General features: G+C 45.5%; 1 protein-coding gene across 1 annotated transcript in view; it reads left to right on the forward strand.

Moving 5' to 3' along the window:
- SLC13A3 (solute carrier family 13 member 3) overlaps positions 1–24,877 on the forward strand; it is a 105,394-nt gene that overhangs the window by 54,195 nt on the left and 26,322 nt on the right. Inside the window, exons 4-10 of the mRNA XM_029612300.1 lie at positions 2,175–2,241; positions 2,918–3,097; positions 7,251–7,376; positions 11,058–11,153; positions 14,400–14,504; positions 16,215–16,312; positions 23,105–23,217. Coding sequence (XP_029468160.1) covers positions 2,175–2,241; positions 2,918–3,097; positions 7,251–7,376; positions 11,058–11,153; positions 14,400–14,504; positions 16,215–16,312; positions 23,105–23,217 — 785 coding nt within the window. The remainder of the gene's footprint in view (positions 1–2,174; positions 2,242–2,917; positions 3,098–7,250; positions 7,377–11,057; positions 11,154–14,399; positions 14,505–16,214; positions 16,313–23,104; positions 23,218–24,877) is intronic.

Consider the following 24,877-nt stretch of genomic DNA (forward strand, 5'->3'; position numbering starts at 1 on the left):
TAATTAAAATTGGGTTTAATGTACCATTGGGACTGGAAAGGAAAAGTTAATTTGTTGCTTTCTGACTGATGATTATGTTTGGTAAATTTAATTTATCCTTTTTTTTTCAAGTCAGCTCATCAGTAATTGTATTCTGTATCTACATCTGTGCATCATTTCCACATGCCTGATTTTGGTTGGCAATGTTAAGATTATGCATTAAGAAAAGTCTTTTATAAATGACTATCCTACCTGCTAAACATCTTTGTCTGCTATCTGATCTCTGATATGATGCTAATTTGTAGTGGAGATCCAATCAGAATGCATAGAGAGAAAGGGAGTCTGCATAGTCTTTCCTCATTATAATAATAATTTATAGCCTGCACTTCCTGTTTGTTCTCAAGGTGAACCAAATAAAAATAAGCCAAAAACACACCTGAAAACATACATAAAACATAACACCCACATCATAAAAACAACCTTATATATGAAAAAAGTTACCATAGACCAATTATAGCTTTTTCTCTCTCATTGCTGAAATATCAGAGATGTTAAGGGTCTTGCTAACTTATTCCTGGGTGGTATAGGCAGGGCAGTATACAAAGGCATAGGACAGGTAAAACTGTCAGTGCTAATCTAAGGAAATGGCTTGTTATAATATTGTACTCCCGAGATGCAGGTATATCCAGAACTGAGCAGAGGCGTTCCAGAGTCAGGAGTTGGGGAAGGGATTGCACTTATGCGCATACTATCACATTTTCAAAAGTCTGTGCATACATTTTCTGGAAACGTTTCTGTGCACATAATAGCAGATGAGCAGGTAAATGGGGCGGGCGGACTTTCATAGCAGACTTGTGCTCCTAAGTCCACTTTGAAAATTGGTATAACTCGTGAGAGTGCGTCTATGCCGCTGTTATAAATTACCCCCTAAAAGGCCAATTTCGAAAGTCCCCATGGTAATTGCAGGCCTGTGGGTGCAAGCCGATTTTCAAAGAGAAACCCTCCGGGGAGTTTCCCTTTGGAAATCCAGTGCCACAGGAGTCTTTACCCCATGTGTACTTAAAGGGCCCCACTCTAACTCCACCTCCAGTGTCACCTTTTCCCCCATGGGGAGAAGTACGCCCGCTTTAGACAATGCACACACTTTTCCTTCCAGAGAGGTTAACCCCCCTGTTTACCTACGGAAATCTTTTTAATTGAAAATAACCCTCCTAAATTACTATTGCTGCCTGACCAAGATCAAGTTTAACTTATCCATTTCCGGTTTTCAGTTCCCTGCATTTGGGATTCAGGATCCCTATTATAGACAGTAAAAGTGCCAGACTGCAGTAGGAGGGAGTTTAAGGAAAACAAATAGATTAAATGTGGCTCAAGTGGAAAAACCAAGCGAAATCTAACTATCCAACAACTGGAATGCTTTACAAACATTTACAAAAAACCCCCAAAACAAACCATAATTTCCTTCGGCTTTGATATAAAAAATACACCTGATAATTTGTTGGTCTTCATGTTAAGAACATTAAAAAGATGGTATCAGATTTGCGGTAATCCAGCCCCTTTTTGCGTCTGTGCCCGTGCATCCAATGACGGTGAATTGTAAACAGGCGTGCGGGTGCACGCGTGCGGACAATTTTAAGTGGACGCGCGCCTGTGCACGCAAACACTGCTTCTGCCATTTAAGTGGGGGGATTTTTAAAAGCCACATGCACTGACACCATTACCAGTTCTTTCCCAGTTCGCCCAGGTAAGGAACAGGACTTACAAATCCCCCTTGTTTAATAGCCTTCCTTTTACCCTGCTAGCCCCGACCCTTACTAGCCCGCTGATCTGTCTATTTGTCTTTATTTTATAAATTGCAAGTCATCCACAGCAGAAGTAAAGTTATGAGACAGGAGACCCCCAGCGCTCGCCTGTGCACGTAAGTATTTACGCGCAGATTTCGGTGTGAAATCCAGGAACGCCCGTGCCCGGCCCACACCCCGCCCCTTTTTGGGAACCTTTCGTTTGTGCGCGTAGCGGCAAGTACGAGTGTACTTGGGCAGCTTTAAACATCTGCTCGGTGTGCGCCGGCCTGGCTCGTGTGCATAGTTCCAGGTTTTGGTGCGTGCCAGGCTTTTAAAATTCTCCTTAATATGTGTGCGCGTATCTGTCGTGTCATTTTTAAAACTGGGGTTTGTTTTTTTTTTATATTCCAGCTGCCTTACAAGAAAATGGGCTTCACAGTGTGCCGACAGAAATGCAATTACTAACGCTTAATGAGGAGTAAGTACAATTATTTAGGTCGCTTTTGAGATTTCACTTTGAGCAAACCGTCTTTGAAACAAATGCTGTTTTTTCTATTATTTATCAAGCCCTAGAAGTGACAAATCATCACCTTGAAATTAATCACTGCATCACTTAAATCTCTCATGCCATTACTTAATCAACTCCCCAGCTCCCAGACTCACTCACCGTGACTGCAGACATCAATAAGGAATCTAATCTTCCTTGATGGTGGGTTCAATGGATCCTCACTTCCAAAAATAGATTTGGTTAGGACAAACAGATGAGTTGTTAACATACTTAAATTTCCAAACAGTAAAATGTAATTGCAACTTGTGTTTAAGTAATTGATTACTGTCCTTCCAAAGCAAATACATACCAAGACCCAATCAACATGTGAAGTACATGTGTATAGAAGGCAGTGGGCAGTCTTCAACCAACTTATAGCAGTGGATCTGACTGTTCTGCATATATTCAAATATATTCTGATTTAACAGTATCATATCATTGTGTGAGGATATATAATATAATTCGATGAACAGCAAGGTGCGTCTGCATGCTTTGATCCTTCTCTTCAGATCTTTTTGGTTAATCATCTGATTTCTTTCTTACCCTTGCTTTGACCTGGATTTCTCTGTTTTTAAATGGCTTGTTGTGTTTTGTGTTTCTATCACAGCAAAGATTTGCCAAAGAAGATGTCGGTGGAGGTGAATTCTGATATGAGGAAAGAGAAGGAAGAGCAGAACAAGATCTGGAAGGGATTCCTCATCTCAATACCTTACTCGGCTAGCATTGGAGGCACAGCTACCCTTACGGGGACTGCGCCAAACCTCATCCTTCTGGGGCAGCTGAAGAGGTATCTGGCCAGAGGCGCCAGAGCAGCTCCGCTCTTTGAAGGGAGGAAGAGCGGACGATTATAGGGCCAAGATGGGAAACGAAAAAGCATGGGGTACATTTTCAGAGGATTCAGGAGTTAGGCAGTTGGACCTAACCTCTTGAAAATTCACCCCCCATGAGCAGCTAAACACAGCTTCCTTTTTTAGCCCCTCAAAATGCAGGTCATAGGCTGGGAGGAGAAATTTAGTCAGCTAGGACAAATTTTCAGCACTAACTGTCTGTGTTCATGCACATGGACAGCAGTTTTAGAAATCTAATTTGCTGCAATGTTGGCTGATCGCTCCCTAACCTATAAGACGGTAACTTTCAAACCGGCGCACATTTGGGCGCGTGCGTAGGCCTGCTGCTATTTTATAACTTGCGCACATATCTGCGAGTGCATGTTAAATAATAGCCTGGCCGCGCACACATGTGCGCCAAATTTTAAGTGGGAGCGAAAGTCCCGCTGCTACTGCATAAGTCGGGGGATTTTAAAAAGGGACACATGCCGCGCCATTCCTAGTTTACCAGTTTGTCCACCAGTGCACCCAGTTAACAGCTAAATCCTCCCCCCCCCCCCCCGCCCCGGTTTGACAGCCTACACCTACTCCAGTTACCCCAGAACCTTTAAACCCCTCAGAAACGGCTCCTTCCTTTTATTTTAAGACTCGCACATCATCCAGAGCAGCGGTAAAGTTACGCAGCAGCGGGGGACCTTGGGGTGTGCGCATCCTTGGGCAGGGCCCGACTCGCCCAGACAATGCCCTCGCCCTGCACCTTTTTGAAATAGTTTGAGATGTGTGCGCCGCAGCATTTTATGTGCATATCTGAGCGCTTTTTAAAATATGGTTGGTGCACCCAATCCCGACTTTTATTTGGCCATCCCCTGATTGATGTGTATGCCGGGCTTTTAAAATTCACCTCTATCTGTTTAGTGCCCCTATGGGCTAAGTCATGCAAGTAATTAGCAACAAAACCAGGCATGGAATGCCCAAATAGTATTTTTATTTGTAAGGCGCTACAAGGAGACCTGACAGATGCACTATTCATTGGACTTCCTCAGTTCGCTCTCAGCTAGCAGTGGTTACACCTTCCTTTTTTCCTAGCGTGTAGCCAGATGGACTCAGGACCCCAGCGGGTTATGTGCTCTTCTGCTAGCAGATGGGAGATGGAGTCAGATTTCAAAGTTGACGTCACCCTAGATATACCCCTGCGGTGAGCTCAGCTCTTCAGTATCTCTCCGTCTCCTAGCAGATGCGGACACTATCCCACACACTAGAATAGTGTTAAGAGAATTACAACAAAGAACAAAATAAATTTTACCTTAAAGAAGATCCATTTTATACAGTTTCTTTACACAGCCTAAATCATCATGGCAGCATCCATTTTCCCATACAAGGTTATAGCTGATGGGTCATTAAAGAGTCTGAAAGACGGAATGTAAATCAAATAAATAAATACATTACGTTCCTATGCCCTATATCATATTTAGTTGTGTTTTTGTCTTTGTCTCTAATGTCTGTAATCTAGTTTGAACAGGTATTTTCGAGTTTTCTCAGCTCCCCACTTGTGAGTGACTTGCTCATCTTACGTAATGGCTGACTGGCCTCCATTTCGCTCTTGGCCTGTATCTCAGCGTGGGTGTGCGTTATACATAGATTTGCTCATATCTCGACATAGCCACCTGAAACTTCACCAAAACTTCGCCAGCTGTAATATAGTTGGCTAAGCTGCCCCTGAGTGGCTTGTTGAAGATCAATCCCGTAACTCTTTTTTTTTGTCTCAGGTTGAGGACAGAGCAAACAATGGTCATAGAGGTTATTGAACAGTTTGGAATGGTTAATGCTGAACAGTTAACCCAGCAGTAAAGGAAATAATAAACAATAAATTGATAATAAATGAGAAATATTAAAATGTTAAAACAAAATATATGACAATAACAATATAAAAAACTTTAATATACAAGTTAGATAAAACAGCAGAAATGAAACACACATCTTGTATATCATTAAAATACACAACTAGTGTTTCATTTCTAAATTCATGGAATCTGTAGTATTAGAACATCTAGGGAGTTGATATTTAGCTGTCATCCAGCTAACTTGGCAAGGATACTATGTGGATACGTTTATTTGGCTAACTTTAGACCTGCTCAATAGCAGATCTAACTTATCTGATTAATGTACTCAGATAAATATGAATATTGTCACTTATCCAGCTAAGGCCTAGATTTATCAAAATACTTTAAATGTAGCGTAAACAGCGCCCGCGATACAAAAGGGGGCATGGCTAGGCTAATTTCCCTGTTCCTGCATTGCATAGATAATTTCTGCAAGGTGTGATATATGTATCACTTCTGTGCTATTTGTCGCTTCATCTGCTGATCAGTGCACTGCAAAGAGCGTTGCCGGGAAAAGGTTTTTATGGCACATGCCGTTCGGGCACAGGAGAGAGAGAGAAAGAGCACTATGTCACTCTACTATTTATACCACTGTAAGAGGGGGCACTTTTACCTCAGAGTGGGGTTTGGGGGGTGGGATAGGTTTCGGGAGGGGGGGGGGCAGTTTTACATAAGGTACACAGTAGGAGGTATGAACTGCAAAGTTGACATCACTGAAAATTTTCTACTGTTTGAATCGATGAAAGTTACTCTCTACCTAGCTTCAAACAAGCTTGGTAGAGAGTGCAACAAGCTAGGTAGAGAGTGCCTTGTACAAATCAATTCCGCTTGTAATTTTCATCAATTCAAACAGTAGAAAATCTTCAATGATGTCAACTTTGCAGTTCGTACCTCCTACTGTGTATGTAAAACCGCCCCCCCCCAACCTACCCCACCCTCCCAAACTCCAATCCAAGGTAAAAGTGCCCCCTCTCACAGTGGTACAGTATAAATATTAGAGTGACATGGTGCTCTCTATAGAGTCACTCTCTCTCCCTCTCTCTCTCTCCTTCTCTCTTCCAGTTTCCTTTGATAATTGGCCTCTTCACATATTTCATGGGGATTTATATGTATGATTCATCTGTCTATTATCCTTAGCTATTCTAATCTGTTTTCTTTTCTTTGTTGGTCATTCCCCTTTCCCCAAGGGACTAATATTTCACATTCTGAGATGAATGTGGACGTTTAATATTTTAAAATGGCAATGAGTCTGTAAGATAAAAACGAGTCCAATTTTGGCATTACAAAAGATTAGAGAAACTGGGTCTGTCTCTCCCTTTCCCCTGCCAATTCTTCATTTTTGCTTCCTTCTCACTCCTGAATTAGCAGCTATTTGAGAATATGAGGTGGGTGACAAGCTCAGGGCACAGAGGAATAATGAGTATGAGTCCTTTTAAGGATGATTAGGAACAATTTATTCATCTTTCAGCTAAGGGTGGGTGGATTAAAACCCCTTTTGGACCTCCTCCTAATTCGTTATGGCTCAAAATGAATTGGAATTTGTCCAGTTCTCCTATTTAACCTGTCTCACCAAACAAGGGATAGAGGTGACTGATCTCACCATTTGATGTCCAGCTGCTTACAGATTGATTTATTTATTTGGGCATTTTATATACCATCGTTCCAAAAGAAGATCATAACGGTTTACAAAAGCAATATTCATATTCTAGGTCAAACACAACATGAAAAACATGTTAAGTAGGGGGCTAGGACAGTAGTTTGTGATTTCAATTACCTTCAAATATTAATTGGAAAGTTGTCTTAATGTCGGGAGGTTAGTTAGCTATGAGGGCTACTTATATCATGGGCTTTTTTCCTGGTCACCTTCTAGCCAGTGAACCTGGTAAATCCAGATTTTTCGGGCTAAATTTAGATTTCAGTTGCGTACAACCAACTCGAAAGCTAGAGTGAACCCATGAAACCCCGAATTGGGACCGAGTGGCAGAACACTCATCTTTCCCTGAGAATAAGTTTAAATGACTCTGACAAACTATTTTAATGGAGTTACTACTATTTACCCATATACATTTTAGAGCTGCTGTCGTCACTTTAAGTCAGTAGAATATGATGAATGGTTCACATTACAGACACACCGTACCCCAGTTTGACCGTGTTTTCTGCTTAACTGCCGCCTCCTTTGTGTTTTTTGACGTTGATTCTGTTCCTCTCACTGACCGCTCTGTTTTCCTTTCAGTTTTTATCCAGCGTGTGACGTGGTGAACTTTGGATCTTGGTTTGTGTTTGCATTCCCTTTGATGCTGCTGTTCCTCTTCCTGGGATGGCTGTGGATCTCTCTCTTGTATGGTGCTATTAATCTGAGGTATGACAGAGTCCAGGCTTCAGGCAGTTAGAATCCAGGGCACTCATTTGCAAGTTGTGCATTCTGACATATCTATGGGGCCATTGCACCAAAGGTGATCTCTTGTCTCTCACTTTTTGTGTCCATGCTAGGTTCATAGGGCATAGAACTAAACACTGCTTCATGAAGGTGGTTTAAAGAGATGCCTGCTGGCTTCTTTTGGTAGTTTTTCCTCTTAAAATATGCAACCAAATTACAAGGGCATTTTTCCTATAGATGCTTAGGAAGCAATTTTCAAAAAGCCCGCCTAACTGCAAAGTCTGCAAAATCGACCTTGAAGCTACTGTTTGAGGGAAAGCACACATTGTACTTTTCCTTTGTTAACATCCCCCCTCAATCTGCTGAACCCTGTGCATGCTTTTGGTGGTGCCTCCCCGGCCCGCCCCACCACTGATTTTAGGGCAATTCTCAAGACAGTCAAGTCACTATTTACCCGGGAAATGGCTTTGAAAATTGTCCTCAAAATAGGAGAAAAAAACCTTTTTGTGTATCTGGTTCTTTTGGCAATTAAATTTACCAGTTACGGGCTATATTCAAATAGGGCCTTCCTCATTCTGCGCCTTAGTTTTAATTTTTAGCTCACTCACTGTTGGTAGCTCAGGGTAAGATCCATTTCAGGTACCGGAGGCATTTCCCTGTCCCCAGAAGGCATACAATCTAAGGGCCTGATGAAATAAGGTGAGGCTTAAAACTGTGAGCTGAAACTTAGCGCCCAGGTTACGAAAAATTGTAACTCCCATTGCAGTAAGCTAATAGTATGCTAATGCATCGGGAGTTAAACAAGTGCACACACTGGATAATGAGCCCACAAAGCCGGCTTAAAATGTGTGCTCAGCTTACTTATATCAACTTGGGGGAGCAAGGGAATCTCTTGGGTGTGATTTATGCACACAAAAATCTTATGTTGTGCCTGAAAAAGACTTGTACACACAAAACCTGATTTTTGCTTGTTTTATGTGCAGAAAAAATTCTTTCGGTGCTCAAAACATTTTTGGACACACAAATTGTATTTCTGTGCAGAAAACATGCTTTGTGTAGACAAAGCAGGTTTTTTTTTTCCAAGCATAAATCTCATAACAAGTTGTGGTACCAGAACTGCAGCTTCTGCCCGTAGATTGACACTAGCTCTGGAAACTTTACTCCACTTCTGACCAGAAGTAACATGTGGAGCACTAAGAAAACCTGAGTTAAGCCAATGCACCTCTCTGCGTTTGTTGGGGGGGGGGGGGGGGGAGGGTAATAGCTAATGCCTTCGTTTGCATGGAATTTCTCTGCTCGGGCACTAAGCAGGACGTACAGTTTTACATGCAGATTTGCGCCCGTGGCCCTTTTAAAATCCGGCCTTCAGGGCCTGATTTTCAAAAGCATTTACACACTTAAAAATGGGTTTTACACATGTAAATGCACTTTACCCAAATAAGTGGGCTTTTGAAAATTGCTACATGTTGAAACCCCCCAAAGAGCATGGATTTGTACCTTCATTAAAAGGGGGCGAAGTGACTTGTCCACAGTCAGGGTGCACCCGACTGGGAGAAGCAGGATTTGAATGCTGGCTTCTATTCGGTTGTAGTCCACTGCTCTAACCACCGAGCTACTCCTCCATTATCTAGACACAGAGGTTTCCCTACCACACCTCATCCCTCCTTAGTTTCTTTCTCCTTTTTCAAAGTTATTTAATCAATTATTTTCCCACCCTGTGCTTATTATTTTAAATTAACAAACAGCATGGTTTAAACCGATCTAGAACATTGCAAAGCAAATAGAAAACAATTATATTTTTCTGCCTTTAATTTGTTGTTTGTCTTTCTCTATTGTTGGCACATTTTTCATTACCCCCAGTGCTTGGGACTTACTGGAAAATGAACATGTGCAGGCAGCAGACGTCAACCAAGCATGAGGTCAAGTTTAGCACAGTTCAACATGGCCTAGTAGTGGGACTGTTTTAAAAACAATGGGGCCGATTTTAAATGCTACACGTGCGGGGTACATTTGTGCACGCTAACAGGCGCGCACAAATGTACACCCGATTTTATAACATTTGCACGCTGCCGCGCGCACGTTATAAAATTCGGGGTTGGCGCGGGCAAGGGGGTGCACACTTGTGCACCTTGCGCGCGTCGAGCCCTAGGGGAGGCCCTATGGCTTCCCCGTTCCCTCCGAGGCCGCTCCGAAATCGGAGCGGCCTCGGAGGGAACTTTTCTTCCGCTCCCCCCCACCTTCCCCTCCCTTCCCCTATCTAACCCAGCCCTACCTAAATCCCCCCCTATCTTATTCCACGGAGTTACATCTGCCTCTGGCAGGTATAACTTGCGCGCGCTGTGCCGGAGGACTCGGGACCGCCCCCAGACCACCCACGGACTGCCACCCCGGCCACAGCCCCGCCTCCGGACTGCCCCTTTTTCAAATCCCCGGGACTTACGCGTATCCTGGGGCTTGTGCCCGCTGCCGAGCCTATGCAAAATAGGCTCGGCGCGCGCAGGGGGGGTTTTAAAGGGTTACACGCTTATCTTACGCGCGTAACCCTTTGAAAATCTACCCCAGTAGCTTCAGCAGAAGGAAAACCCGTGTTTCCTTTAATTTAAAGGAATTTCCTTAACATGACCTGTGACATACACTTGTCCTCTCTCTATCCCTTTCCAAGGTACAGTTGTTTCAGGTTCTCAGGCTTAAGGTTCAAGGCTCGAAGGTTCAAGGATATACTGAGAAAAATAGATAGCTAAGTGCAGAAATAATATTTGTAAGGAATATCGATGTACATTGTTACTTTGCTAGCTCCAGAATCCGATTTGAAAATGTAATTATTTTGAGTATGGAATACTTGTTTCATAAATGCAAATGGCCTGTTAAGAGAGCGAACACATCTAGACTGTGAAAATACATGATTTAAATATCAAAGCTATGAAAATTAGAAAAGGTATTCATAGGATTCGCCTGGGGCAGCAGTATTAAGCTTCTTCTCACAGTGGCTGCTGATCTGAATTCTAGGCGCCTGTCCCAAGCCTTGGAGGAAGTGAGCTCTTGGGCTGAATGTCATCGCAGGTGTCCTGTGAAAGCACAAGGCTGCCCCAGGGAGGACATTAGAAATAAGGGAACAAATGCACTAGGAGGGTTTCTCTGCAGAGCCGGAAAGCATCAATCCGCTCGGGGAGAAAGACGCGTGCAGACCTTTGCACCAAAAGTGAAATGCAGGCATTTTTGCTTTGGTGAAAAGAAATTGTGCTTTTGGCACATCCAGAGAAGCGTTTTGGAAATGCCCATTGAGTTTGCATTCATTTTTGCAAGATGTTTCTATTGATGCTGCCTTAATTTGGCAATATTTTTCCTCGTTTTGTCTTTACGGGGCAACTTTTGAGGAAAGTTTTCATGACAAAGTACAAGAGGTGCAAATTCCTGAAAAGCTTTCTTGTACTTACGCCATCCTTTCAGCATGGTCGGAGTGAATAATGTCAGTACTTTAACTTTACGGCATCTTTCAGGCTAAGAAAGTGGACAATTTTCAAACTCTCTGCATTGGGACAAGTTCTGTGGGTATTTTTTATTTGGCATTTTTGCACCAGTTTTAAAAATGCAGTTTTGAAAATTGCCTTCGTGATACTGCACGCATGTACAAAACTAGTAAACCTGTTGGCCGGATTTTGACAGATGCGGGAATCGAAAAACATCCGAGATAAGGGCCGATGCAGAAGCTCGAGCCAAAGCGGTTATAAAGGAAGACTATCTGAGGCTGGGGCCAACAAAGTGAGTAAAACTGAGATGGAAAACGTTGTCATTGTTAGCACCTTAAGGAGGAAATAACTGGAGATGATCAGTGTCTTGTAGATATGACAGAAATGCAGTGATGGAGGTAGGGCTATGACCCGCTGAAGGTCTTCTCTCATCAGTCAAGTCATTGGCTCACATCCCAGTTCTTGAGGATATCCACAGTCAGCGTGCACGGAGGCAATGCGTGCTATATATTTTGTACCTTGAGGACTAGATTGAGAGCCACTGAGCCAGGCAATATCAGTTCATATAATGTCACAAGAAAGGAGATGCTAGCACCACTGGCTTAGAGTTCATTGGCACAATGGAAACGTAAGTCATGTTGCAGCTAATTAGAAGTATTTAAGTAAAAGATGAAAATGTCAGCCATCATAGAAAGTGAAAAATCCACAGTGGCATCTATTAAAATATAATAAATTCAAATTTGGAAAGACAACCACCAGGTTTTGGAAAGGGGAAAAGATAAGGTAAAAAGGCCTTAAAAGCCAAGAAAGAATGTAAGGAATACAACTGGCACGCTTCTCTTGTATTATAAAAAGCTGATGGATAAAATGTGCCGGTTGTGGAAATGTGGAGGGGGAATAATGGGGACCTGATCCTTCATGTCAACATATAAAAGCAGTCCATACAGTAAAAATGTCCCCCGGCAGGGTGCAAAACTTTCAAACAATTCTGCGTGGCCCCATAGATGCTCGTGTATGGCTGCGCGCGGAGATCTACTACAGTATTTTATAACCTGTGCGTATCAGGTATGGACAGATTATAAAATTCATGCATATCTAGCCCCCAACATATGCGTGCATGTTTCATTATGCGCGAATATCTGCAATACATTGAAAGTGCATACTTTTATTACCTGTTTTAAAAATACGTGTGCGTACGCCTTCCACATGAAAAATATTGTGACTTCCTCATGTAAAACCCTGTTTGTGCATGGAAGTCAAGTCAGTGTATTTTAAAACATGCACGTGGAGTTGAAAGCGTGCCAAAATCTCAACCAGTTCACCCAGTCCTCCCACCCAACCAATAGTGAACAATGCACGTCTCTGATATCAATTGTGCAAGATAATTAGCAGGTGTAAAATTATGCAAATAAGTTGCCAAATGTGCGCACGTGTCTTATAAAATAGCAACTTGCATAGGACTGCTTTCCCCTACCCTAGAACGCCCCCAATCACTCTCTTTTTTTCTTGTGTAAATGTGTGCCTGAGACCAAAAATATGTGCGTACTTTTGATGTTTATAAAACAGTGTGTTCGTGAGTCCCAGCTACTTACGTGCCTCTGTACTAATTTTATGTGTGTAAATGTTTTGAAAATTCCCCCCAGGCAGGGCCAGGGCAGGGAAGGTAATATATAGTAGAGATATGAATCGGAACCGGAATCGGTTCCGATTCACATCGTTAATTTTTTTTTGAGCGGCCCGATCGCGGTTTTGTTTATCGGCTGCGCCTGAGCCGATAAACAAAAAAACCCACCCGACCCTTTAAAACTGATCCCTTAGCTTCCCCCACCCTCCCAAACCCCCCCAAAACATTTTACAAGTGCCTTGTGGTCCAGTGGGAGTCCAGGGAGCGATCTCCCGCTCTCGGGCCGTCGGCTGCCACTAATCAAAATGGCGCCGATGGCCCTTTGCCCTTACCATGTGATGGGGTATCCATGCCATTGGCCGGCCCCTGTCACATGGTAGGAGTAATGGACGGCCGGCACCATCTTTAAAAATGGTGTGGGCCATCCAGTGCTCCTACCATGTAACAGGGGCCGGCCAATGGCACAGATACCCCGTCACATGGTAAGGGCAAAGGGCCATCGGCGCCATTTTGATTAGTGGCAGCCGACGGCCCGAGAGCGGGAGATCGCTCCCTGGACTCCCACTGGACCACAAGGCACTTGTAAAATGTTTTGGGGGGGTTTGGGAGGGTGGGGGAAGCTAAGGGATCAGTTTTAAAGGGTCGGGGTGGGTTTAGGGATTGTTTTGGTGTGCCGTTTTTCCCGCCCTCCCCCAAAACGATAAGAGAACCCCACGAACAATTTCGTGGGGTTTTCCTATCGGTTTCGGGGAACCCTTGATTTCTGACGATTTTGAAAATATCGTACGATATTTTCAATCGTCAGAAGCACGATTCACATCCCTAATGTACAGGCTCTGAGCCTACTGAAGACACCTACGTTTAGGGGGGAAAAAAATAGAAGACCTAGGTTTGGGGGCTTAAATTTGACAAATTTTCACTCGAAAACTTCAGAGGTCAACATTCAAAAGGTTTGTCTGGCTGACTTTGTGAGTAGGCTGAAAACACTTTGCTGTTTCAGTTATCTCCCCGCCTGGCTCACTGACAGGGTCATTCTATATTCTGTGATGGGCTGTTATCGGGTGCGTTAGGGCCTTATCGTGTGACACCAGCCGCATCGCGGCGGTAATATTAAAATTAGGGGAAGGGGAGGAGTGTGGGTGGAGTTATCTCCCGGCAGCGCTGCGGGCGGTAGTTTTTTTCACATTGTCACCAGCAGCACCGCGGGAAATAACTACATCTTTTACCGTGGCGCTATGGGGGCGATAGTGTGCGGTGCAGGTGCACCGCGGCAGGCAAAACCGCACCGCCGTGATCTGGCCAGCTGCCCACTATCGCCCCCTCCGCCCCCTTTTTTTTTCACGACACATCATTCTGCTATAAATATAGCCGAATGATGAATCTGGGGTTAAGATTTGTCCAGGCAAATCATTGCGTGCCCGAAGTTTAACTGGATAAAAAGAGATGGCGCTGAGGGCAAGGTGTGATTTAGTGTTAGCCACTCAGCTCTGACATTCAGCGCTGGTTAGCCACAAAGTTACCTGGGTATCTGGTCAGTTAAAGAGGCCAAAATTTATCCCGATAACTTTAGCCAGATGCAGGATGTTCAGCGGCGCTTTTATCTCAGTAAGTTCCACGGGATATCCCATAACGTTATCCAGATGTCTTAACTCGCTCGAGAAGAGGGGGTGGGGGGAGGTGTTTGAAAGTGGACTGCTAGGTCCCTAAGGACGGTTGAAATTTTGCCAGAAAACTTTAGGTGCTGAGAACTGAGGTGTCTGGGTCAGGCCTTCAGCTTCCATTGAAATCTGGCCTCCGCATGCTTCCAGTCATTCTGCTCAGGACGTCCCGGGTTCTTCTGGAACACGACAGTGCCAGTTTAGTTTCCATGAGCAGCACACGCCTCTTTGAATTCACTTTCTTCCTCTGTTGCAGGTTCGCGGAACAGGCAGTGTTTTTCTTCTTCTGTTTATTTGCAATCCTGCTGTTCACCAGAGATCCAAAATTCATTCCTGGCTGGGCCAATTTATTCAATCCTGGGTATGAGCACTTTTCTATTTTTTTTTTTTTCAATCATGCGTAAAAATGTAAGGGATTTTGTTTTCCCAACACGAATGTTGTTCTGTTTGCAGCCACCTTCAGCTGGATACGATGATGCTGTACAGGTGTAGATGGGAATAGGTGGACGACATGATAGGGAAGATGGACCGAAGGGGGGGGGTGGGGGGTGGTCTTCTCTACCTTGCTGTTTATGGGGGCGGAGGGGGAGGAGGTAAATAAAATAGGCAAAGGGAGTGGATTTTTATGTTGGCAGTGCAGCGGCGTAGAATTACATCTGAAAGTCAGCTGAATTATCTGGATGAGGAAAGGGGAAGGGGGTCTAAGGTTAGGTGCTGGGGATAGAGCAGTTTATTGGCACAGTGGTAACCGGGTTGTATTACTCAGACATTATGGACAAAAAAATATTTTAAAAGAGCAAGGGGAAAAGTCAGTAATTGTTCAAAGCTGAAAAAGAACAATTATATCTTTTTATTTATTTCGTCAGTTATTCACAACGTTTATGTGGCACCCTTGACTGGGTATTAAAACGTGTTTTAATTTATAATAAAAAAAATTGAAAAACCAGTAAATAAGTTTTGAAAAGGTAATTCCCCAGGACCTCCCCCCTCCCCCAGATTCCAGTGGTGATAGAAATTGCTCCTACCATGTGACAGGGGCCGACCAATGGCACCGGTAGCCCCTGTGACATAGTAAGGGCAAAGGCTATCGGCGCCATTTTGAATACCGGCAGCCGACGGCCCGAGTGCTGGAGATCGCTCCAGGACCCCCGCTGGACCACCAGGGACTTTTGGCAAATCTTGGGGAGGTCAGGAGGGTGGGGGTTTTATTCGTTAATGATACGTTGCATTCGTGGGGGTTCGCCATACGTTTCAGAACCCCACTAATGCAACGAATAGGGACCTATACGTTGCAGATTGCGCATACGTTCAAAACAAATGCACATCCCTAGGTGCTACATGGGGTAGAAATTCAGGTTCGAATCCCAGGCTGCCCTTTGCTTCACAGCAGTACTGCTCATCGAATCCATTGCCCCTCAGGACCTATCACAAGTTAAGGGTCCACAGTCCCTTGGCCGGACCCATGGGATAGGAATTTGGCATTCAGCGCTAACTGCGGTCATGAAAGAAAACCCCACCTGAATATCAATCCCCATAAAACCCCAGTGGGAGAGAGAGATTCTCAGGCACCAAATGATGCAATCAGAGCCCAAGAGAATGTAGCAGAAGGATACAGAAATTGTTCCAGTTGTATTGGGTGTCACTGGCCTGATTTAAAGCACCACCTTCTTTGCTTCCCACTGACGTCCTAGCTCTGCTATCACATCAGGTATATTGGAGGCTCCCTCCCCCCATCACACCAGCACCAGAAACTCTCTCATCCCTTCCTCTCTCCACTCTGCGGGACAAAAAGAGGGATGGAAGCCCCCACTTAGATAAGGGGGAGATGGGGCTGGCCTGGACTGCTATAGCCTGAATATAACAGCACCCCTCCCCTCCGTAGCCTTGTTCCTTCAGAGTTTGTAGCAAGATTATGATCCTCCAGATTAGGGTATAACAAAATTAGGTCTCCCAACAAAGAATGCCATTCAGGTCTGCTAAAACAATTTCTAATCTTCTTTAACAAAAAAATCCTACCTTGCGATGCCGAGGCTCCAAGTGCTTTCAAAAGCTCATTTTCCCCTCCTTGCAGGTTTACCTCCGATGCAGTTACCGGCATTACTATCGTGATCATATTGTTCTTCTTCCCATCGGAAAAGCCCTCACTGAAGTGGTGGTTTGATTTAAAAGGTAGGTATTCAACACGTGGCAGGCATCCTGTTTTGAATGTTTATACCCTTTTATCCCTTCATGTCTGACCTGCCTCCTCTGCCCCCTCCCCCTACCAAAATGGTCAGGTAGCTCCAAGCAGTGGCATCATTTCAAATTAAGGGTCCCCCAAGAGACGCATCAGAAGATTTAAGAGCAGGTGGGCCCCTTCCTTCACTAGGGCCGCACTGCGCTGCACTGCATGGACAAAGTTTCCACTGCAAGGCTAAAAGCATCCCCTCTGCTTTGCATGCTTTATGCTAGCTAATTTGCAAAAGACAACCAGCTAGCTAGTACATGCATTAAAAGTGTGCACCTACTTTGCAACACTTTGGGCTACTCAAAATTGACTCCCCCCCCCCCCCCCCATCCCTGGTGGCCAAATCTCGTACATCCTAGCGCGATCTGACTGGCAACGTGCAGAATGACTGTGATGTACATTGGAATGAATGCCAGAGAGAGAGACTTACATGGCAACACCGTGGAAGCCTGTAAACATGGAATTAGCTTAAAATGTGCTGTGATTATATTTTCTGTGCTAGCCTGTTTATATCGATGCTTGGTGAATTTAGTTTGAAGAATCTAAAAAAAATTCCAGGGCCCAGAGGGTTGAATATAGGGGGGAAAAAAAACCATTTGCGAGTTGTAATGCTTACGTTTGATTATGAAAATCAATAGCTAGTAACAGCAGGATCCTTTTCTCCGAATCAACGGAGACCAGCAGACACGCACGAGGATGACATGAAATGGCCTTGCAGAGGGGAAAGATCCAAGTTAAATATTACATAATGTTTTCTTTTCTTTTTTGGCTGTCTGTCTTTAACCTCTTCCTTTCCATGCACAGTGGTTGGCAGCTGTTCAATTCTGCTACATTGAAATATTCTAGGAAATTTTAGGCGGACCTATTTAAAAGCTAAAAATCTAGGAACAAGTACACGGATACGATGGGAGTCAATAAATATACACATCTGTTACAGGCCATATAATTTCCCTTCACCACATGTTCACTGAAGTGTATTTGAGCATAGTGCACAGGTTCATGCGCCCACTAAGCCCAATCTGCTGCCTGTCTTGACCCTAGAGTGTCCTTAGACTCTTGTTCTCTCTCCATTGCCTTAGGGACCCACCTAAGCCATGCTGGCCACCAGAATCTAAAGGTTCAACCTATGGGGGGAGGCAGCTGGTGAAGGTGAAGCTCCAGTCTGTCCCACTTGAGGGTGCATCTGCCCACTGTTGGCGTAGGCCTTGTAGGTTCGCCTACGAGGCTGCGTCAACTGTGTCACAGCATCAAGGGCTCACTTCCCTGCCATTCATCACCTTGGTTTTGAAAATGAGTGTGTAAGTGCAGTGGAATGCGCAGACTCCCCGATACAAAATTTCATCTGCTTTTCAGAAAGTGAAACTGAACTTAAGCACGCAATTTTTAAAATCCAAAAAGCATGTGTGCGGGTTCCAGTTCCAACCCCTGAAACACCTCTTCCCCAGTTCATGCAAATGTGCATGGGTGACCAGGCCCCAGACTATTTTAGTGCAGCCATTTACATGCAGGTTTCATGTGTGCAAATGACTTTGAAAATTCAGCTCTTGAAGGGCAATTTTCAGAAGCTTTTACGCAGGTAAACTTGTCTTACCCACATAAAATAATTATTGGAAAATTGCCTTTCCTTTATTTTAGTGCAGGTAAAAATAAACCTCCTGTTTTACCTGTAGGGAACAGTGGGCAGGGGTCAGGTCAGAGGAGGAAAAGTACACACGGGGATTTCAAAATATGCTTTAAGATGTTCACTTTGCACACGCTTCAAAGTCCCCGCAGATCCGCAGCCTCCCTGGGCAGTTTCAAATTTTGTCCTTTGTGGTCAGTATTCAAAACATTTGTCTGGTGAACTTCAGGAATTTCCCCAGGCAAACCTTTGTTTTGAAAAATGTTACCTGCACGGGTTGGAGGCATTCCAGGGGCATGGCTAAAAAACCCTGGATGAGTCTTGGGGTGAATGAAGACCAGGACTGGAGTCAACCAGATACACGTATTCATGCATTTATCCAATGTATATTCAGTGGCACCTACACCTGGCAGAAACTGGATGGATGTCGCTGAATATCCGGGTAATGTTAACCAGATAAAGTTACCTGGTAAACTGTGCTGCTCACCGTGTCATTAAATAGCTACCCCTCTGTTATGTTTCTGGCCAGACTTACCCAGCTGACTTTAGTTGGCTAGTACCGAATATCAGCTAAAATGTAGCCACATCCCCCGCAATGTTCGTGAGCCACCTCTTCTTTTACTCAGTTAGAGATTTATGGAAATTTGAAGAGTGGTCGAAGATATGGCAACTGGTATTTAATGCCAAGAAGTGCAAAGTCATAAGAACATAAGAGATTGCCATGCTGGGTCAGACCAAGGGTCCATCAAGCCCAGCATCCTGTTTCCAACAGAGGCCAAACCAGGCCACAAGAACCTGGCAATTATCCACACATGCATCTGGGGTGCAGTAATCTAAAAGAACTATATGCGATGGGGGTAAAGGACTGCTGTGCATGGAGCAGGAGAGAGACCTTGGGGTGATAGCGTCTAGCAATCTGAAGACGGCGAAGCAATGTGACAAGGCGATAGCCAAAGCCAGAAGAATGCTGGGCTGCATAGAGAGAGGAATATTTAGTAAGAAAAAGGTGATAATCCCCTTGTACAGATCATTGGTGAGGCCTCACCTGGAGTACTGTGTTCAGTTCTGGAGACCGTATCTCAAAAGAGACAGAGACAGGATGGAGGCAGTCCAGAGAAAGGCGACAAAAATGGTTTGGGGTTTCCATCAAATGACTTATGAGGACAGGTTGAAGGACCTAACTAAATATGTATTAGGGATGTGAATCGTTTTAGGACGATTAAAATTATCGTCCGATAATTTTAATATCGTCTTAAACCGTTATGGAACACAATACAATACAGATTCTAACGATTTATCGTTATAAATCGTTAGAATCGTGAGCCGGCACACTAAAACCCCCTAAAACCCACCCCCGACCCTTTAAATTAAATCCCCCACCCTCCCGAACCCCCCCCAAATAACTTAAATAACCTGCGGGTCCAGCGGCGGTCCGGAACGGGCTCCTGCTCTGAATCTTGTCGTCTTCAGCCGGCGCCATTTTCCAAAATGGCGCCGAAAAATGGCGGCGGCCATAGACGAAAAAGATTGGACGGCAGGAGGTCCTTCCGGACCCCCGCTGGACTTTTGGCAAGTCTCGTGGGGGTCAGGAGGCCCTCCACAAGCTGGCCAAAAGTTCCTGGAGGTCCAGCGGGGGTCAGGGAGCGATTTCCCGCCGCGAATCGTTTTCGTACGGAAAATGGCGCCGGCAGGAGATCGACTGCAGGAGGTCGTTCAGCGAGGGTTCCGGCGCCTCGCTGAACGACCTCCTGCAGTCGATCTCCTGCCGGCGCCATTTTCCGTACGAAAACGATTCGCGGCGGGAAATCGCTCCCTGACCCCCGCTGGACCTCCAGGAACTTTTGGCCAGCTTGTGGGGGGCCTCCTGACCCCCACGAGACTTGCCAAAAGTCCAGCGGGGGTCCGGAAGGACCTCCTGCCGTCCAATCTTTTTCGTCTATGGCCGCCGCCATTTTTCGGCGCCATTTTGGAAAATGGCGCCGGCTGAAGACGACAAGATTCAGAGCAGGAGCCCGTTCCGGACCGCTGCCGTTCCGGACCGCCGCTGGACCCGCAGGTTATTTAAGTTATTTGGGGGGGGGGGTTCGGGAGGGTGGGGGATTTAATTTAAAGGGTCGGGGGTGGGTTTTAGGGGGTTTTAATGTGCCGGTTTTTCGATTTTTTCGATTTTTTAACGATTTTTAACGATTTTTCACGATATTTTACCCCCCCAAACGGCAACAATACGATTCCCTCCCCCTCCCAGCCGAAATCGATCGTTAAGACGATCGAGGACACGATTCACATCCCTAATATGTATACACTGGAGGAGAGGAGGTGCAGGGGAGATATAATACAGACTTCAGACACTTGAAGGGTTTTAATGTTGCATGATCAGCCTTTTCTGTAGGAAGGAGATCAGTAGAACTAGGGGGGCCACAAGATGAAGCTCCAGGGAGGATGACTCAGAATCAGTGTCAGGAAATATTTCTTCATGGAGAGAGTGGTGGACGCCGGGAATGCCCTTCCAGAGGAGGTGGTGAAGACAAAAACAGTGAAAGATTTCAAAAGGGGCATGGGATAAACACTGTGCATCCCTAAAGGCTAGAGGAGGGAAATGAAGTAAGAGGCATGGGAATATCTTGCTGGTGTAGTGGTTACTACCCTTAACTAATAAACCTTCAGAGTGATGATGCAACTCCATCTTTGCTCTCTGCTTCAACAGCAAGGGGTAAAGAGGAAAAGAGAGATTAGATTCAGACAACAACCAACAAGGACATTGCACTGTACAGTCTGTGAGAATAGATAAGCATGGGGGTAACTTGCTGGATGTGGCGGTTACTACGCTTAACCTATAAACCTGATACTACTCTTCTGATGCAACTCCAACATTATTCTCTGCTTCAACGACAGGGGGTGGAGGGAAAATTGGACTCAAACAGTAACCAACAAGAGCCCTGACCTTGGTCGTCTGGAAGACTGATAAGTATGGGAGCTGGCTGGGCAGCTGAATGGGCCATTTGGTCCTTTTCTGCCGTCATTTCTCTGTTTCTATGTAACTGCTCAGTGAGTCAGGAAACTCAGACATGGGGTTTTGTCCGGGTAACTCCAAAGGTTACCCGGGACAAACTCCTCGACTATCTTCTGCTCAGAGGATAAGGGCAGCTTCAGTTCACCTTCAACTCTAGGTGACCGCCTCGTTAGCCCTCTCCATTGAACTCAGTGGCACCTGTATTCCTTTAGCCGAACTTATCAAAGGCTGGCTGAGCATGCACAATCTGTATTTTTACAGGGACTAGCTTGTATTTTAAAAGGTTTCTATTTATTTATGTATCTATTTATCTATTTATTTATTATTGGGATGTATTACCTGCCTTCTTGAACTATTGTTCACCTAAAGCGGGTGCAGTGGTTTAACTCCAATTGGCTCCTACAGTTTTGGTCAGTAGAGTAAAATAAATAGTTAAATAGGGATGCAATAGGATGAGGTAGCCATTTGAGGTGGAAGTAGCAGAGGCTTAAGTATGCAAGCAGTAGCAAACAATAGATAGGTGGATGTTTGGCTGAGAGTAAGATAAATTTAAGAACGATTGTACAACAATGATGCAATAGCATGCTGTAAACACATAATGTTATGTTTGGTGGTCCACAGACTGCCCCCAGGAACCGTCACATTCACCTTCCCGGCTGGGCTGCCGCTGCTGGATCCCGATGCGACCAAGAGCCACTGGCTCACTGCGTGGCAGGACGCTGACCTCTGATGCAGCACGACACCACTGACTCTGCACGCAGCAGGATGCCACCGGCTCCATTCTGCCGTGCTCCTCTTTAGACATGCGGCCGACCTCTCTCCTTTTAAAAGACCCTTGGCAAGAAAAGACCTGCAGCGCCTGCTGATGACATCACACACCAAGCCCTATAAAGGGCTCTCTCTCTCTCTCCCCTTCCTTCATTGCCTCAGCAACAGGTCCAGCTGCTTTTCAGTGGTGTGTGTTGCTCTCAGCGTTCCAGTCTTCATCCAGCTTGTCTTCAACCTCCGTCCTGCTTGTTCCTGCCCTTGCCTGCCTGCCCTACCTACCCATAGAAACATAGAAATGGTGGCAGAAAAGGACCAAATGGTCCATCCAGTCTGCCCATCAGGCTTATGGCAGTATCTGCAGTGCCGTGCAGGTTACCCCCATGCTTATCAGTTTCCCAAACCGTTACTGTCCGAATCCAATTCTCCATTATCTCTTGCCTTTGAAGCAGAGAGCAAATGTTGACGTTGCATCAAGCATTTCAGGCTTATTGGTTAAGGGTGGTAACTGCTGCGCCAGAAAGTTACCCCCATGCCTATTTGTTTGCCCAGACCATAAAAGTCAGGGCCCTCGTTGCTTACTGTCTGAATCCCATTCCCTTTTTCCTCTGCCATTGAAGGAAGCAGAGAGCAAACATGGAACTGCATTAACGGGTATGTAGGCTTATTAGTTAAGGGTAGTAGTAACCGCCGCACCAGCAAGTTACCGCCATGCACTCTTTTCTTCATTTCCATCCTCTAGCCTTTAGTGGATGTCTCTTACCAAATAGCAACTATCACATGTACTTTTGAACCCCATCCCGGAACATCCCTGGTCCATCCCTTTTTTCCCTGCGGTAAAATGTATGCATGAAATGGAAAATGCGTGCGTACTCTTGACACTTATAAAATAGCATGTATGATGCAAGTACATGCTATTTATGCAAATATGTTATTTTTAGGCACAAAATCTCTTTGAAAATTTCCTCCTGAATGTCTTGGAGTTTGGCTCTCCCATGAAATGCCAGCTTGTTGGTCTATCCCTTCGAAGGCTAGGCAGAAAAGCCAGGCTTTCCCCCGCTTCCTGAATAGAATGAGGTCCTGCAGCTGATGAATTTGGTCCGGGAAAGAATTCCAGAGGGTGGGGGCTGGAATCTTTTGGCTTCCCTCATGTGTGCAATTCCAAAATAAATATTGCAATCACTCTGTCATTGCCGTAATAACCATGGCAAGTGGCTTCTTCTGATTTACTATTAACTGGCTTTACAAGCAGTAGGTCATTTAGTGACTGAATCAGCTGATTAGATGTTTCCTAATAAACGATAGGTGTATAACTAGCTTCTTCTTTCTTTTGACAAGCACCAAATACCGAAAATAAACCACTCCTGTCTTGGAAGAAAGCCCAGGACACGGTCCCTTGGAACATCATTTTGCTGCTGGGTGGAGGATTTGCTATGGCAAAGGGTTGTGAGGTACAGTGGTGGTGCAACTTATTCTTGTGAACATTTGGGGTGTGAATGGAAAAACGTTTTGTTTTATTATGTCATTTTATATTGTTTTGTTTTCCCATGTATATTGTTTGTTTCCTTTTAGCATGTACTATAGATTTACAATGTGCATACTCTTGACTGCTCTGATTTCAGTTCCTGTCCATGAGACACATGGTTCCCTCCTCTTGTAACACCCCTCCCCCCCTTTTAGCTGGCTCAGCAAAAACAACTTTCCTAGCGTGTAGCCAGATGGATTCAGGACCAATGGGTATTGTGCTCTTCTGCTAGCAGATGGGAGACGGAGTCAGATTTCAAAGCTGACGTCATCCTGGGTACATATACTCCTGCACTGATCTCACTTCCTCAGTATCTCTCCGTCTCCTAGCAGATGCGGACACTATACCACATACTAGAATAGTGTTAACAATTACAGCAAAGAAGAAAGAAATGTACCTTTAAGAAGATCGAGCCCCGCTCTCCTGCGGTGAATCCTAAGGGTTCCTCCCCCAGTCGAGAATTCCTGAGGTGATTTCCGAGATCGCTCAGAGGTGAGCCTTGGTCCGGTAGCCGGTTCCCGGCGTGGTCTTAGCCCCCAGGGTGGCTGAAAGGCAGCGGGTGCACAATCGAGTGCGGCAGTGAAGGTATTCCCCTCTCCCCTCCGCAGCTGGAGACTGCCCGGCACACGACCGGTAAGTGCCGAGACCAGGTAAGGTAAAAATCTTTTAATTGAGGTCTCCGGTCTCCAGAGCTCGGATAGCCGTACCGAACGTTTCTTCTGGCGAGGTTTAAAGGGACACCAATGGGGTTGAGCAGCCCGGCTTTGGCTAGGCCCCGATCCGGTGCAAGGGTCCACACACGTGGAGATCCTCTGGGGATGCCATCTTGCGAGCGGGGTCGTTGGTGCCATATTCCCTCCTCGGCCCGCGGTATGCGCGGGGCAGGCTGGGCGGCCGATGCGCCTAACTTGCGCGCACCCAATATAGTCGCACGCATAGCTGTGCGCACAGCGACGCATACAAACCGAGAAGTGCGAACAACTTTCACAAACGGCGCGTGCATCTGAGTGCACCTGGCGCACACAACTAAGCACAACCGGGCGCATAACCACGCACACAAACTCGTGGAAAACAATGGCACCGCGCCCAAGAAGGTCAAGGTACACGCCCTTTGCACAGCCTGCCACAAAGAGCCGTGCAGCCTGAATTGGAGTCCTGCCTATGCCAGCACTGTGAAGAAGCCCAGGGGGAACCAAAACCCGAACCCTTACTGTTGCGAGAGGAGTCCGGAACTACTGACAAGTGCTCTCCGGACCTATGTATCTCCGGCATGTCCTCCCCTCAGGAGGGCACCTCTGGGGCCAATACTCCACCTCTCCCTGGGATCAACATGGACCCAGGGAGAGGTGGAGTATTGGGTCATTCCAGCCCATCCTGGACCCAGGGAGAGGTGGAGTAATGGGTCATTCCAGCCCATCCTGGACCTAAAGAATGTCAACTGTTGTCTGCGGGTACTACACTTCCGCATGGAAACTCTGCGCTCCATTATAATGGCAGTACAACCAGGAGAGTTCCTAACCTCCCTGGATCTCTCTGAAGCCTATCTTCATATCCCAGTCCATCAGGATCACCAGCGCTTCCTGTGC

This window comes from Rhinatrema bivittatum, chromosome 8 (assembly GCF_901001135.1).
Source record: "Rhinatrema bivittatum chromosome 8, aRhiBiv1.1, whole genome shotgun sequence".
Taxonomy (NCBI): Eukaryota; Metazoa; Chordata; class Amphibia; order Gymnophiona; family Rhinatrematidae; genus Rhinatrema; species Rhinatrema bivittatum.